At 37.7% G+C, this 15,763-nt stretch overlaps 1 protein-coding gene across 9 annotated transcripts in view; it reads left to right on the forward strand.

Annotated features, from left to right (window-relative positions):
* The window catches only part of CDK14 (cyclin dependent kinase 14), a 343,783-nt gene that overhangs the window by 141,482 nt on the left and 186,538 nt on the right, over positions 1-15,763 (forward strand). For all 9 annotated transcript variants that reach the window (XR_012579124.1, XM_026795414.2, XM_026795418.2 and 6 more), the window contains one exon: positions 5,372-5,434. Coding sequence is in view for 8 of the 9 variants with exons in the window: in XM_026795414.2 (XP_026651215.1) it covers positions 5,372-5,434 (63 nt within the window). In the remaining variant the exon portion in view is untranslated. The remainder of the gene's footprint in view (positions 1-5,371; positions 5,435-15,763) is intronic.

Here is a 15,763-nt window from a genome sequence, read left to right on the forward strand (position 1 = left end):
GTCTTCTCAATGAGGTGTAGCTGTGTGTGCCAGTCAAGGTGCAGCCCTGGAGCAATGATCTTCTGGCACACACTAGTGAAATACAATTATTTGAAGGCAAAAATGCCAAAGTCTGTCTCAAATTACCTGTATTTACTTTCAGCAAAAATGGCCAAGATATCTTGCCTCTATCTAGAGGACCCTCATTTTAAATATTCAAGCTGAACGGTATGGATTTGAGTTTTATAGGATGGGTAGCCTTTGTGCTATGGGTAGCATTGGACTATTATTTTGAAAATTGCCCCAAATTTGATCAAGTGATAAGCTTCAGAAAAATCATAATTGTACTTAAGAGTTATGTCTTTGAAGATTCTTCCTCTCTTCTCAAATACTTTAGTCTCTCACTTCAGATATTGTAGCCATTAATTTCTGATTAAGTGAAATTGTTTCTGGGGAAGCCAGTAGTGGGAGGAGAGATTGAGTTGTTCACTTAAAGCATAAGAGGCTCTGCAGAAGACATTGTTTTGTTAGTGAAGTGGGAAAGTGAAACTCTTATAATTGGAGGACACCAAGATAAAGATGGCCTGGGCAGTCTCCTTTTTTCACCCTTGTGGAAGTGCCTGTTGTGCAGCTCTGTAAAGGATTATGTGGTGAAGGCATGTGGTTGTTGTTGAATTTCTCTCATTTTTTTGTGAATGTGGGAAACAGGAAATCTTTTGAGGTTCCTGCTCATTCAAGGTATCATTTCAAGACAAGTTAGGTAATACTGCTGTTGAGAACTGGGTTCCACCTCTGCTGTATTGGGAATGATCATCACCAGCTGAAACTGCTGCCATTACAGATTTCTCCTATTCAGTGTGAGATTCTCAGTCTCCATTGCAAAAGCATTACACATTTACAGCTGTGACTGAAGCCAGTGTTGCAGAATATTTCAGATGAGGCTCTCAGCCAGGCATGAGAAGGACGCAATGATTAAGTGGATGATTATGCTTAGATTTATTGTTAATATGTATTTAAATATTAACAATGCATTTTATATTCTTTTTCAAAGTCAATAGCAACATGTCAGCTTCCCCATCTCTGTAATGACAGCATCCAGACAGTTCCCTCTGCAATGTCCACCAGGTGTTCTTAGCTTAGGACAAACCACATTGCCCATGAAGGACAGCAACAAGTAAGAGGGTGTGTGTGGGGATGAAGGATGCACCTGAAGACCAGAATATCTTTCATTACCCCCACAGTCAGCCAAAACAAAATAGTGCCAAATACTCTGAAAAGTCAAAACCAAAGCTCTTGAAGAGAATTGCCCAGATCAGTGATTCTTAGGATTGTTTTGTCTTTGCTTAAAGTCCCTATCTGATAAAAGGAAATAATGTCTTATGTCTCTTGCATTGCTATGAAATTATTCTATGTTTGTAAAGCATGTGAGTAGCATAGCTATAAGCAGGGTAGGAAAATTTGTGAGATTATTTCTGTCTTCAAATTAGTAAAAAAGACAGATTCTGCAAGCTGTTTGAGAATAGAAGGAAACCCCCTAACTGTAAAACAGCACAGCTATTTTTCAATCAAGTGTCTCCTATTCTGTTCAGTGAGTATGTCTAATCCTGGGAAGAAAAAAAAGTATGACCTTTTAGGAGTTATCATAATATACATTTAATAGAGAAACAAAAGGTAGGATAAACCCCAATAATTCTGGACTTTCCTAGCTTTTGAGTTCTTATCCATAGAAACTTGATTTATCTATGCTTATTGTTTTTTGTGTAGCTGTTTTGAGCAGAGGCGTGCTAATTGAATACTATTCAATATATTGTATATTTAGGTGTGGGTAATCTGGTGGAGTGTAAAGAGCAGGAACTAATGGGATTTTGAACTTAAACTAAAATATCAAATGTCCTGTCAGCATGGTATTACTTTGGTGATTTGTGTGTGTTGGGAGTTGACAGTATGGCTGATAGAGCTGTTAAAAACTAGCTTGAAGCAGAATTGGTCTAGCCAGGCCCACTTGGGATCAGAATGTGTTCAATTACTTGGAAGTCTCTGTTACTCCATTCCCAGTATGCTGCTGCCCTGTGAGCTGGCCTGACCCTCTGAGACAGTGCAGAATGGACTGTGAAAGGTGTATTGGCTGGTCTGTTTCTTCTCTTTGTTCCAGTATAGTTTTATGTTATTACCAATATGTAATTGTATCTTGAATTTTCCTTTAGGGTATCTATTTTATTAGATCAGGGTGGTGACTGCAGCAAAGACTCCAGTGTCAGACTATGGCAGGCTGTATTGGCAGCCACTCTTCCACTTGGGGAAAGCACATTGTTTTCCACCTTCAAATACAGCATGAAGAAAAGACTCCATCTATATAGTACAAATTTCATGGAATACATTAAAAAAATGCTTTCATCCAGCTTGCTCTTGTTTTCTTTTCTAATGCTTTCCTGAAACTTGTATTCGTGTTGTCTCCTTCAATGTCAGTTGTGCACACGAGCACTGGAGCAGACGCTTTGGCTGCCAAAAGGGAAAACAGGTTTAGAAAGTGCTGTCTCTGCAGCACTGTCAGTTTTCCTGGCTGTACTAATGTTTAACTCAATGTGCATTCAGTCCTACCTTGGGAAAGAGGAGCAGCTGAGGCTGCCTTTTCTTTGCTGCCACCTTCTTTTTTTTAAAGTGGGGAGCAATGTACTCTAACATTATAAGCTGCTTCCACAGTTCTTCCCATAATGTTTTGTTACATGTATGAGAAAGACTCGTAGTTTTATGAAAGCAAATTGTAGAAAGATTTTAACAGAAAATATATTCAATTTCTCTTCCCCATATGAATGAAGGTTTGCTACAGATTCCTGTAGTGTGTGTGTAGGGAAAAAAACAAATGGAAAAAGACTGCAACACAATTGACTCTGTAAGGTTTCCAGGGTTCTGGGGAAATTGCTGCTTACACTGACTTTCAGGTAGACATGTTCAATCAGTTTTTGCAGGTTTTGGTGGTTAAACTGGTGGCAGAAGGTTATATCAGGCTCCCAGTTGTCTTCATCCTTGGGGTAGGAAGAATAAGCTCATGATGGATAACAAACATGATGATCTTTGATGTTTCTGTATGGAGAAAATGCATCCAAATATAACTGAAATATAAGCATAAGAAAATGAGGTTATCCTCACCATTTGTTACAAATATATTTGAAATAAAAAATATGACTTATTGCTATTCCTTTCGTTGTGGCTCTGAGCAAGATGAAAGGCTTTTGTGAATAAAAATGTACAGTTAGTGTGGCTGGAGTGGTGGGGCTTCAGGAGGGGGACATTGGGTTTGTCTTCCTCTGCTCTGGTTTCTGTCAGCTGACCTTTCTAAAGAGACATTTCAGGCTTTTCTTTAAACATCTATTGAACACTGCAGGTGCTAGTACTATTCAAACACTGGCATGTCTCATGAAAAACAGAAAACCATTAAAACGAGTGGATTCCCACAAATTTCTTATTTGACACCAGTCATCACCTGTAGTAATGGTGTTTCAGCTGATATTAGGGCAGGTTCTTGTGCTGAGATTAATACTCAGAACCTGTTAGTTTATTAAAACAAATGACAAGGTAAGCTGATGACTTTGTTTGTTTTCTTGGTGTTCATAGAGTACAAAAACCAAAAATGTGTAATGTGGTGATGTGCGCTGAAGGGTGGCTGGTTCATGGTTTATAGATGCAGTCCCAGAAAGCTTCATTACCACCACAGTCAGTCAAAACACAGGAGACAAAATAGTGCCAAATTCTATGAATGGAGTAGAGAATGGAAGAGGAATTTGTACCTTAAGGCTGAAAATTTTACAGAAATGAGGAATAAGTCTCTAAACGTAAGAATCTTTATGGAAAATGCACTTCTTTGACACTAGCAATTCATGGGTAGAATATTTTCAATTAATCTGAAAATTTTCTTTGTAAATGCATTCACTAATTTGTAAACTCTAAATTGAATAATTGCTGTCTGAAATCCTGCATTTTGAAATAATATAGTGTGGTTTGCCTGTTTGAGCATGCCCTCTGCCCTTGTGATACACATGCTGTTCATTTTGGGATTCAAGCAATTTCCTGTAGTCAGGGCTCTTGGTCCCTTGAAGCCATGTAAGAATTTGTGAAAATTGTGCTAGTGCAGAGCCTAATCATCCTGTGCATCTTCATGTCTTTGCAATTTTAATTCCACATGCACAATGTGTTTTTTTAGTTTCTGATTTCAGAAGCAATTACATATGATAGTTGTGGCAAAAAACCAAATTTTGTGTCTTGGGTGTGAACTCTGCTATGTATCTGCATAACTCTGCAACAGAAAGCTAAAGAATGCCTCTTGGTTTGGCAAATGTTGCACAGGGACACCATTCTGCTGTGTGGAAGGCAACTTTTCTCCAAAGCTCTCACTTTGAAAACTGCCTGTATTTATATGGGTTCTTGTGTATGTGAGACAGGTATTGCCAAGTAGCTTTTCAAGGAATGTTGGATGATTTTTACCAGATGTGTTCAGAAACCAGATGTATAAGGCAGAGTCTCTCTGAGTATTTTCTGGTTAATCAAGTACATATTTTTGCTTTTATTCTGAACATAATTCCAGAAGCTGAGTTCTGCAAGCACATTAGAGAAGCAACGTGCCATTTGTCTGAAACTCTGCTGCTCAAGTGTAGAAATGTAAGAGAAGAATTCAGAGAAAAGTGTTTCCATAGTAAAAACTATAAATATTTATTCATTAAAAATAACATGAATCTATGCATTGCAAACCTTTTTTTTTTTTCTTTTTTTCTTTTTTTAAAGTGGTTTCATGGGGTTTTATGTTTGCAGGAAATATAGGTAACTATGAAATGAAAACTTAGGTTTGAATTTTCCATTATTTTCTTTTCTAAAGTGTCTGTACTTAATGGCTGTACATGTCCATATGTGCTTCTTTTTGAGGTGGAAAATACCATTCAGTACTCTGATAAGCAATGCCTTTCAGCTTTATTTTCTAAACCTTTAACCCATCTTAATCTAGGATCACTGTAAAATTATATTTAAAGGGCAATGCTATAATGTGAACAAGGGGAGTTGAATGTGAGATTCTCCCTTTAGTTTCATCCTCTAGATATTATCTTTGTGATGTTGATGGTGATACTGTCCTTACATGTTTTAGAATGGTATTAAAATTCAGGTGATTAATTTAACAAATGCAGGGTGTTAGAAAAAATATTAATTTGCATTTGTTGAATATTCATATCAGTTATCAAGGCTGTTAAATGAAATGAGTGTAAAGGTATAAATGTGTGTTTGCACATGTGTGGCTGAAAAAAAAATCTTATTTTCCATTTGTTATGTCCAGTCCTAAGTAGAGGGGTATTTATTACTGCAGTCATATGGATATTAATATAGTTTTCTCCATCTGACTTTCTTTTAGCACACTGATTTATGTCAGTACATGGACAAACACCCTGGAGGGCTTCATCCAGAGAATGTGAAGGTAAGAGTCAAAAAGAGCACACATCCAAGGCAAATGCAGTAGCAGTAACTTTGAAAAAATGTCATGTCAGTTGCTTCATAGAAACTGATTGCTAGCTAAAGGGAAAATGCCTGGCATATTAGCTGTATTTTTAAATATTTATTTTCTTTGAAAATAATTACAAATTTAAGTATTTGAGCATTCCTGCAATAGAATTTCTGACTAAATAAAATTGACTCAGAGCTGAATGCTGTGAATGCTGTTAACAATGTTAGTAATCCCTCCCCTCCATTGAAACGTTTGCTCTTAAGACAATACTGCCCTAAAACCCCAGGGTAAACATGCTTTAGGTTGTCAGTGATAGATACTCAGGTAAGTTAGTGTGGGTTCATCAGGTTTGAGGGAACTGTAATTAATTCTATTAGCTGAATGTGCTGCTTTTTATATGAACATATAAATTTTTCCTTAATCTTTTTGCACACTTTCTTGGATGAGATCAGCATTTTCATAGCTGATCTCACTTTGGAATTTTTTTTCCTTCTAAGGTAGATACTGAGAATCATCACATAGGAAGGAGAGCGTTTATTAGCAGGATTTAATGGAAAGATAGATGAGTAGAGACTTGATGCAGTTTTGCTTTGGGAAGTCAGCCAAATGATTTTAGCATGAAATGGAAGCCAACCAGACATGCAGAATGTGTTGTGTGTGTATAGATCACTCAGATAATCTTTGTTACAATTGTCTTGCACTTGGACATCGGTCCCATTGTTGTTCTACTTTGGAAGTGTTTAAGTCTTCACTTGTCATACTGGGAACTTTATTCCAGGATGTAACTTACTGAAACGTAGACGTTCATGAAACTCTCTCTCTTTTCTGGAAAAACCAGAAGGCCTGTTTGGTTAAAAAAAAAAATAATTAAAAAGAGGAAGTATTTTTTCTTCTGCACTAGCTGATCATTGTTGCACGTCATGTAGCTTCATGAATTTTCTGTGTTCTTTGAATGAAAAGTGGCATCTACAACATATGAATTTCAATAAGAATTTCTGCTATCTAAAAAAAATAAGGAAAATTCCTCCTGGATATATTTGGAAAAAAAGAACCCCAAAACAAACCAATACACTCACAGACCATGAGTGTGGCACTAAAGGGGGTGAGGTAGGACCTGCTTTTCAACCCCTGAAACTTCTGAGCTTTCTTCTCTGCTCAGTTTCCTAAGCAGAGTTTCAGGTGTTAAATGTTCTTGTTAAACCAGGGAGCTGTGTTTCATTTCCTTATGTGGATACTTCATTTCTCTGAGTTTTGGGATAAATGAAGACTGGCTATTAAGATTCTTTGTGCTGCTTCAGATTTGTAAGTGTTACTCCAAGGCTGCAGTGCTGTGTACCTCAAGGTCTGATATGCAGTAGTTGTTGTAGCCCTACTAAAACAAGACATAATAATTCAAATAATTGTAGTTGTATTTAATCACATCAGGCCCAGTGAGCTTGTCTTTGAGGAGGATGGATATAAATGGATCATTTGGCTTGTTAGTTTGTCACTCCTCTGAATCCTGATTTACCTGTCTTTTAAAACAGGAGCCTCAAAGGGAACTGCAGCAGCATTTCCCTTTCAGATTTTGCTGCATGTATTTCTGTGACTATCTGTACCATTTACACATATCTGTCAGTGCTCAGAAATACCTTTGAAACTTATAGACACACTAGAAATATTTGTTTGAGTAGCTAAGTGTAGATTTTACTCCTGATGTACTGCTGGTTTAAGTTTTTACAATTCCCAGTGGATTATTAATAAAAGTGGGGGGTGGCAGGGGGCAGAAAAGAAAAAAAATTTGGAAGTTGGAGCAGATGCAGCTTCAATCAGCAGATGAAACATGAGCAATCCCATTGAACAATGAACTTTTTTTTTTCTCTTAAATGATACTGATTAAAATCAGTTATATATATTTAGAAGTCTCTGTTGCCAGGCCAGCAACAAAGGCTAGTCCTAATCATGCAGTAATTACTAAAACCAGGCATGATGATTTGAGGTCCTACCATTTTAATGAATGAATCGGCCTGCTTGGGAATTTCAGTGCAATACCTGCTCTCAAGGCTGAATTAAAAATAGCCCAAGAGTGATTTCTTTGGCTGGGAGGACAGAAACCCAGTCAGAAATGCTAAAAATTCCCAGACCTTCACCAGCATGCCAAACTAGAAGTGCTCTGCTCTTTTGTTTCAGAGGAAGTAAGATGGTTATTTCGCAACCATTTCATTTTGATGCTTTGTTGTACTGTACACAGTTTGTTGACTCATGCAGTTGGGGATCTGAGACTTTACCACCTTGTTTTGGTTTTAGCTTCTGGGCAAAGTTGTCTGTTTGGATCCACAGCTGATTTCTAAGGGTTAGGCTGGGCTATATGAATTAGCCTTATCTCCCTGCCAGCCCCTTCTTTCTAGAGGTCCTTCATTAATTTCACTTTTAGTCAGAATTTTGGACCCTGTTTGTTCAGAATCAGTGGTTATGTGATCCCTAAATCCATTTTTAAAGCTTCCAGTTGAGCAATTATATTCCAGTAGCAATAAATTAGTCTCGGCTCTCTGGGGCTAACCTGGAGGATTAAGCCATTGATGCTCTCCCAGCATGACAAAAGACCCCCTGCCTTTTAATTTTGTTCTTGAGGGAAATATTGCCTATTGATGGATATTCCTTTCTGGCTTGTTGCCAGTTATTATGAGTACAAACCCACATAAGCACACATCTTTCTTTTCCCAAAGAATATGTACAGTAGTTCGTGTTAAACAGTATTTTATAGGAAGGGAGATGCAAATTACATCTTGCCTTCTATAGGATATCTTCAGCTTAATTAGATTTCTGGATTTTCTCTGTATTTGCAATGTAAAGACAATGCTTGTTCCCTCAGGCTAACTTTTAAATGATGACTCATAAATGGAATAAAAATCTAAATTACTTTGATGGACACACATATTGTTGTCCCCTCAGGTACTGTGCTTGACATTGCCTTTCTTTGTGGTTTTAAATAGGCTATTTGCTGTCACTTAACTATTTTAAATAAAGACTGAGCAGGATATTATAAGTATGTGTAAGTATAAAGAAGAAGGTCTCAGCTGACAGTTATAGAAGTCCAGGGACAATATGCTTAGGCAAATAAAACAAGTATTAAGTTTAGCATTTTTATTGGTATATCTGTATTGACACATAATGATTCCAGGATTTTATAATTTGTGGGTGGAGGTGCAAGTCTTACAAATAATGTGAGGCTTTAAATCCTTCAAGGAATTTGTGTGTGATGCTGAGATATTGTTTTAAAAATGCCTGTCCCTGGTAATGTTAAACCAGTGATGGCATAATTGCAGTCAAGTCCCTGAAACATTTTCATCAGCTTGAAGGGAAATTGTCATAAAGCAGTTGTTTCAGTCCATATATTCTGCAGACTCCATTAGGTCCAAATATAAATTATTTACCTCTTTGGTATCTAATGAATTTGCATGTCTAGCATTTATATATGACCATGTATTCAAATACTGTGTACAGTGTTGTAGTTAGAGATGTTGAGGAAAGGGGTAATCAGTTAATAATTCCCTGCGTAGTACACATGGCCTCATCTTCTCCTGTCTGGTTTAAAAGATGTCTTTCTCAGTTTTTCTACAATTGAAGGCAAGCAATAAATCTTAAATACATGGCCCCACATATAATTATGTTTCTGCTGGAAGCTACTGCTGCAGCCCTGTCCATGACTGGAAATAGGAATTGATTTATGTGTGTACTGTGTGGTGCTTGCCAAGCTGGGAAATGTGCTATTGCAAACTGAGGTACAAGATTTGCTCCTGACTCTCCCTGTGCTGTTCCTCCTGGCACAGACTACTGAAATCTGTACTCCTGGCTGTCTTTCCTACAGATGTTGCAGCCTTTAGAGATAGTTCATGGTCAATTGGAACATCTGGATTGCTTCCTGCAGCAGGAACTCTAACGGGTTAGAGCAACTAGCTGACCCTACCAATGATATGTTTTGTGTTATGATCTTCATTCTGATTTATGTCCCTTTCTGTCTGGTACAGGGCTATTTCCACCAGTCTTTTTTCTTACCTTCTTGGTTCTTCTGGGCTTTTGTTTGCAGTTGTCCATAAATGGACAACTCTAGTTTTGTAAATTCATAATTTGTCTTTTTATTTGTGCATTTCAGCGTGTCCTGTGAAAATGTAGCTGTTCTTAGCTTCTTCTAATATTTGAAATATCACCTTTATTTTAACTGTCTTTTATTCCATATTGCTACATTCCCAATAATGCACATAAATTCATCTTTATGCCTTGATGCATTTATTTTATAATTGAGTTTGTTTACTGTAACTCCTATTACTGGTAGAATAAGTAGAGCAAAGGCTTGCATCTGTCATGCCTGCATTGCTTGTTTGCATCCCTGCCTTAAAAATAAATCTATTAATGAAAGCTGATTTGCTTCTTAATTAGTGATGCTGCCTTGAGATAGCTGAAGTCTTTTGAGAAAAGCATCCTGAATTTTTTCTCTCTGCCTTTTTTCTTCTACTTGCAGTGTTAGAGGTAATATTGATTTGCATGAGTATTTGACAGAAAAAACCCTCATCTTTGGCAATATAAAAAGACACTTGCACCTGACCCACTGTTCCTTAGTCCAGGAACACCAGTCTGAATGACAACAGGTTTTCAACCAGACAAAAACTGTTCCTGCCTCTTAATTGCTCTCAAAATCTTTTACTTCAGGCAACTTGGAAGCCTCCTGTAGTCTGCTGTGACCAGAGGGGGAAGGAACTCGCAGTTTGTTCTTATTCTATCTGATGTTGCTGCACTGATTTGTTCTTTTCCCTGGGCACCTTTTCTCTTCCTAGGGCCAAAAAGTGTTAAGAAGAAATAGGCAGACCCTCTTGTTGAGCTTTGCATGCAGGCAACAAGAATATTCAGCCTTTTCCCAGGAGCCTTCGAGACTTCAGCTCTTACCCATCTCAATTTTGAGCCTTCCTTTCTCCTAGGAAGCAGGGTACAGCAGTCTTCTGGGCATAATGGATGGATATTTTTGAAGCAAAACCTTAACTAACTAAGCCCTACCCCCACCATAATATTTTAAAATGTGTTTTATCACTCCAATACTGAGTCAGGGTATGTGGCAAAATGTGGATTGAGATTTGGGTACTAAATTTCCTAGGGCAGTCCAATAATCTCTGTAAAAATATGCTTATGTTTCAGCAAAAAAATAGAATTAATTTTTCTCAAGACTTAAAAAAGATATTTTTAAAGGAATGTATTAGATAGTAATTAGTGACACATAGAAGGATGCTGCAACACTTTTCTGTGCTATATGTTCAAGAAGAGGTCAGTCAACTTTATAGCAACTATATAGCTAAAAAACCCAGATATGATAAAAATACTGGATTTGTTAAATCAAGGATTTAATGGTGGTCTCCATAACATTGCATTGAAAATGTTGAAATACACACTGGGTGTTAAATGATATTATCTGAAATCTCTGGAACTGAGTAATTTATGATATTCATGTATTCCTTGCTGCACTGTAGTACTGTGAGCATTGTCCTTAACTAATGGTTGCAGTTGTTAAAGTTCAATCTGTTTTTGTCAGATGAGTAATTTTGGCATTTAATAACTAATGTGAAAATTAATAATCTGAGTCGAAGCCATAGGGTAGTTGTCATCTGATGTCTTCTGGAAGCATTAATATTTATCACTGCACTGATTACAGCTTTAGGATGGTCTGAAGCACAAAGGGTAGGGAGGCATTCGGACCATGCAAGGATTGGGCAGCCCCTGTGTCATCTCCATATGAGGTTTACTGCACTAAAGTGAAGCTGCCTGAGCTTTGGCAGTAGCAGAGTGTTGCACACTGCCTCTTGCTAAGCAGTAGCTACATTTATTAATTTTAATAATTATTATTTATTATATATATTATTGACAATACATAAAATAATTATTTATTTATTGTTATATATAATAAATATTTAATTTATTAATAAAGTAAGATACAAACCCATGTGCTTGTCAGAAAAGCATAATAGCTGAAAATTAGGATAAAAATGCTATAGATTTTAGGTTGCAGTTGTGCTAATGTAGGCTTCCCTAGAATGTTTCTGGTTTTTTTCCATTGGGTGATTGTATCAACATCTGTGGCATGGACAGGAGGTTTGTGCTCCCCCTTTTCTGTGGGGAAGCATTTGTTGGATTGCATGGGCAGTCCTGCATCCATCCCCATGTGGCAGAGACATGTTGCATGGTGTAGGGGAAGCTGTGGTGTGTGAGCACCTGGGTGTAACTAGAGAGAGGTAACTAGAGAGCGAGGAGGTTGGGTGCCATAGAAGTAGGTGCACAGGACGTAGGCCATGAAACTGTGATAGTAGATCCAGCTGTGATAAATTTTCATGTCACTGACTCACTGGGGTTTGAAGAAAACAGTCTTTGACTTTAAGGTGAAAACCTGCTGTGATAGTCCTTTTAAATTTATCTGTTGTTACTGGAAGCAAATCGAAACTAATGGCATGCTTTTGAAATCTCTCTCCTACTCACTAAAATTGGTTATGCTGCTGATGTGAAGTTGAATTAAAAGTGTATTTCAGCAGATATGTTAAGTAAGAAGTGATGCTGTTTAATGTGGTTGAGAAGGTGCTATTCTTCATTCCTCATTCAGTGAATAAGCAGGTGTGCAGCAGACAGAGTAATGTTATGCCAAATTAAGGTCGTCTTTTACACATGGCATTGAAAATTGATTATTTAAATTAGACTTTTTCATTATCAGACATTAAATATAGCATCAGCATTTCACTCTACTTCATGTCAGTCTTGTCACTTAATGGTTTGATAATATGCACAAGTGTGAGCGGTTAATGCAGGAACTTCATTAGCATGTTAAAATCATGCTAGAAGAATGTCACTTCCATAAGAGCACTTGTAATTTATTGTCTCTATGCTCCTCATGATTCACATAGAGCAAGAACACATGTATATTGTAGGGAGAACACGTCAAGATTTTTTTAAATCAGTGAGGCAACAATTGTCACTCTGACCTACTTCAGCATGGAAGTGTGCTGATGAAAGGTAAAAAAGCAGATTCAATTGAATTGAATTTATTTTTACTTTTGCTATTCAGAAGTAAAAACCTGAGTCTTCCACTCACTCAACCTTGGCAGATGACTACAGCTGATCATAAGGGAGTGTCTTTACACTCAGTTAATTAAGCACACCTTCCTCATTGCAAATGACTGTAGTAGTACCCAGAGGGGACAAAAAATGATTAAAACAGCATCAAAGAGAATAGAAGTTAGCAAATTAATACATTCCAATCTCTTTCCTTTGCAGTTCTGCTGAAAACAAGTGGAAAAATCTGTATATATAAATTTTTAAGCAATGATGCAATAAATATTTCCAGTGACTGTATCATATGTATTTCTGTGTAACATTGCCTTGGTAGGACTATAGACTTGTGTGTAAGGAATGCAGGAGCAAGTTATAAAAGCCTTTATAAAAGCACTGGATTGAAGTGGACTGTTTTAAAATTCTTTTGGAGGGAACGCAGTTGATTCCAGGGAAGGCAGATATGAGGAACTTTTTTGTGAGATAAATCTTATTATAATCCTGAAAATCCTACAGATTCAAATACCTAATAATTTTTAATTCTGATTTTCCTTATTCTGCGGATACAAATTTGTCTCAAGTCAGTTCTTTGTTCCTGGAACTTCTTCTGACAATTAAAGAAACAGAGTCTACAAAACTTTGACCTAAAAAGTGCAGTATTTCCCCAGGTATTAGAAGTGAAAAGCTCGATTTTATCTTGTGGTTATTATCCTGGTTTAGAAGAGGGAAATGAATAGCAAACCAAGAGTGATAAAAAAGATTGTGCTTGATGAGGTTTTGACATCCCAGCAGAAGTCGCAGAGGGACATTTCTCATTGCTTCTGTGATAGTGCGTATTACCAGGCAGTTTTTCTAATATAATGTTTTGAAACAAGTAGTTCTGATTCCTGAACAGTTTAGTGAGCCCAAATGGAACTGAGTTTGGTTCTGTTTATTTCCAAGGCTGTGAGATGGCACTGTAGGGATCTGTTACCTCCTTTTGCCATTTTAAATAGCCAATAATGTACAGAAGCCTGTACTGTCCTCTGGATAATAGGGAGAACTTCACTGATTGCAAGCATGAGATGGGATGTCCTAAGTTTGGTTTCTTTTACTGGTATTTTTAGATTTGATGGCCTAATAGGACTAAATATGATTTTATTGATGCTGAATACACACTTGGGAATTCAGATGACTGTGTGATACCCAGCCAGTGTGCTTTGATACACAGGGCAAGCAGGAACATTTGTGTGATCAGTGTTGGGTGATAATAAAGCCTGTGTGGTATTGTGTATTTTTCAAAAGTAGCTATACTAATAGAGCAGTATGAGTTTGCTAAGGAAAGATTAATTCAGGTTTGCTTTCAGTTTTTTTCTGAAATCATGTTAAGTCCTGTTTCAGGTTATCTCAGCCTTTTTGCAGAGTTTTGCTGCCAAGAGAGCAGAACCAAGAGTTTTGTGCATCCTCTGTAAACTAAAAACTTCTTTGTAGCTTTCTAGTTCTATGCAGCTTTCTACTTCTGTATCCAGGGCCAGGTCCTCCATTCCCAAAACACAACATAAATTAAGGGAGCTCAAATGAAGAAAATAGTTTAGAAATCTCTCTTTGCCATCACGGAAAGTCTTAAAAAAGGCCCTGACAGGCATCATTATTCTGTCGTTTTGGCAAGCATCCTCTCTGTCATTGGGGTCCTCTGTGCCTCAGCAGAGTCTGTGTGGAAATGGTACATTTTCCAGAGAATCTCCCTAGGCTTGTTGTGGGTTTCTGCTTCTCACTTACCCCAGTATCCTTTGCCAGAAACTCTCTGCCCTCTCTGGTAATGGAGGGCAACTGTGTGGAGTTATCTGTGTGCTTTACACAGATCACTTAGATGAGTGTTCCCCTTCATCCTTAGACTGGAAAGAGCTTTCTGAACCTAAGTCAGTGTCAGCTGCTCCCAATCCCACCCTTTAGATGTGTTTTGCACAGCCTGTGTCAGTGTCTAACTCTCAAGCTCATTCAGAGGCCACCAGACAGTGAATCATTCTGCGGCTCATGGGCCACCAGGCAGCCATTGCATGTAAGGCTCTGGGTTGTGCACTCACCCAGACTCGTTCAAACACCAGGAAAGCTGGGCTCTTCATCCACATAGCTACGAGTCTCTCAGGAAATGTTGTATTCTAAAACTACCGTGGGCATTTGGTCAAATGTTGCATATAGCTCAAATGGTTATCCAGGCGTTACACTTGAAGGACTGTGTAGGCGCTAACTCACCCTTTGAGGGCTTTCTCTTGTATGTTTTAAGAACTGCTAATGTTCTTTTAATATCACAGTCCATAAACCCTGAATTAGCTTTGACCTGCATGCATTTTTCTTGCTGACAATGAAAAGTCTTCATTAAAATATGTTGCTCATTAAAGTGAGAGCTGCATAACAGTCAGGGAAAAAAGGTATTTTTTAATGGCTGAAAGAAATAAGCAAGACTTGAAGCCACAAGTGTTAAGTTTTTTTTGTCTGAATGTAGTGTTGAGCTTCCTAATATTAAACTTTGCTGAAAACCTGACTTCTAGGGCTAAATCCCTGTTTTGTTTTCTGTCTTTTTCAACACAGCGACCTTTGGTATTTTGTGAGCTTAATTTCATTATCAAAACCTTTGTTCTTATTAATAGGCTAGAAACAGTACATAAATGATGCCTTAGTTTATTTATTGCAGGTTATTCATTACCTATACGGCCATGCAAATATTAAAATTGCCAACATGAAAGCTAACGAGTTGTGTATCTGTCTTGATTTTACCATCACAACCAACCTGTTGAAATACATGGTGAATTTGCCATTGCCCCCCATCCTGGGTCCTTGGGAAATGGCAGTTCCATTGCTTGTTCAAAACTCCCTGAAAAAAACCCAGGCTGAGGTTTCATGGTGATTGGAATTGAGTGAGGTGGTGGAAGGATCAAGTAAATGAGAGTATGACCATGATAGGAGGTATGTCCATTTCAGATTGGGTGTGTGGGTAAGGATTGATGGTTCCTCATATAGGATTCATTTTTGTTCTTGAGAAGTTAATGCAGACAATCTGGAAAGAAAATGGGTTTCCTGGAGAAGGCTTTCCTCAAGATCAGGGGTGTGAACTTGACTGTGAGAGGGCAGAAGTGCTTTGTGAGGAACCAGAAACATTTTTTTCCAATTAATATTTTCTTTTTGTGGGCTGAGAAACCGTTGGAAATGGAGAGGCCTCCCTTGGTGTTTTCTCATCCCAAGAAATCTCAAAGGGCCAGTGGTTTG

The sequence above is a fragment of the Zonotrichia albicollis genome, chromosome 1, assembly GCF_047830755.1.
Source record: "Zonotrichia albicollis isolate bZonAlb1 chromosome 1, bZonAlb1.hap1, whole genome shotgun sequence".
Taxonomy (NCBI): Eukaryota; Metazoa; Chordata; class Aves; order Passeriformes; family Passerellidae; genus Zonotrichia; species Zonotrichia albicollis.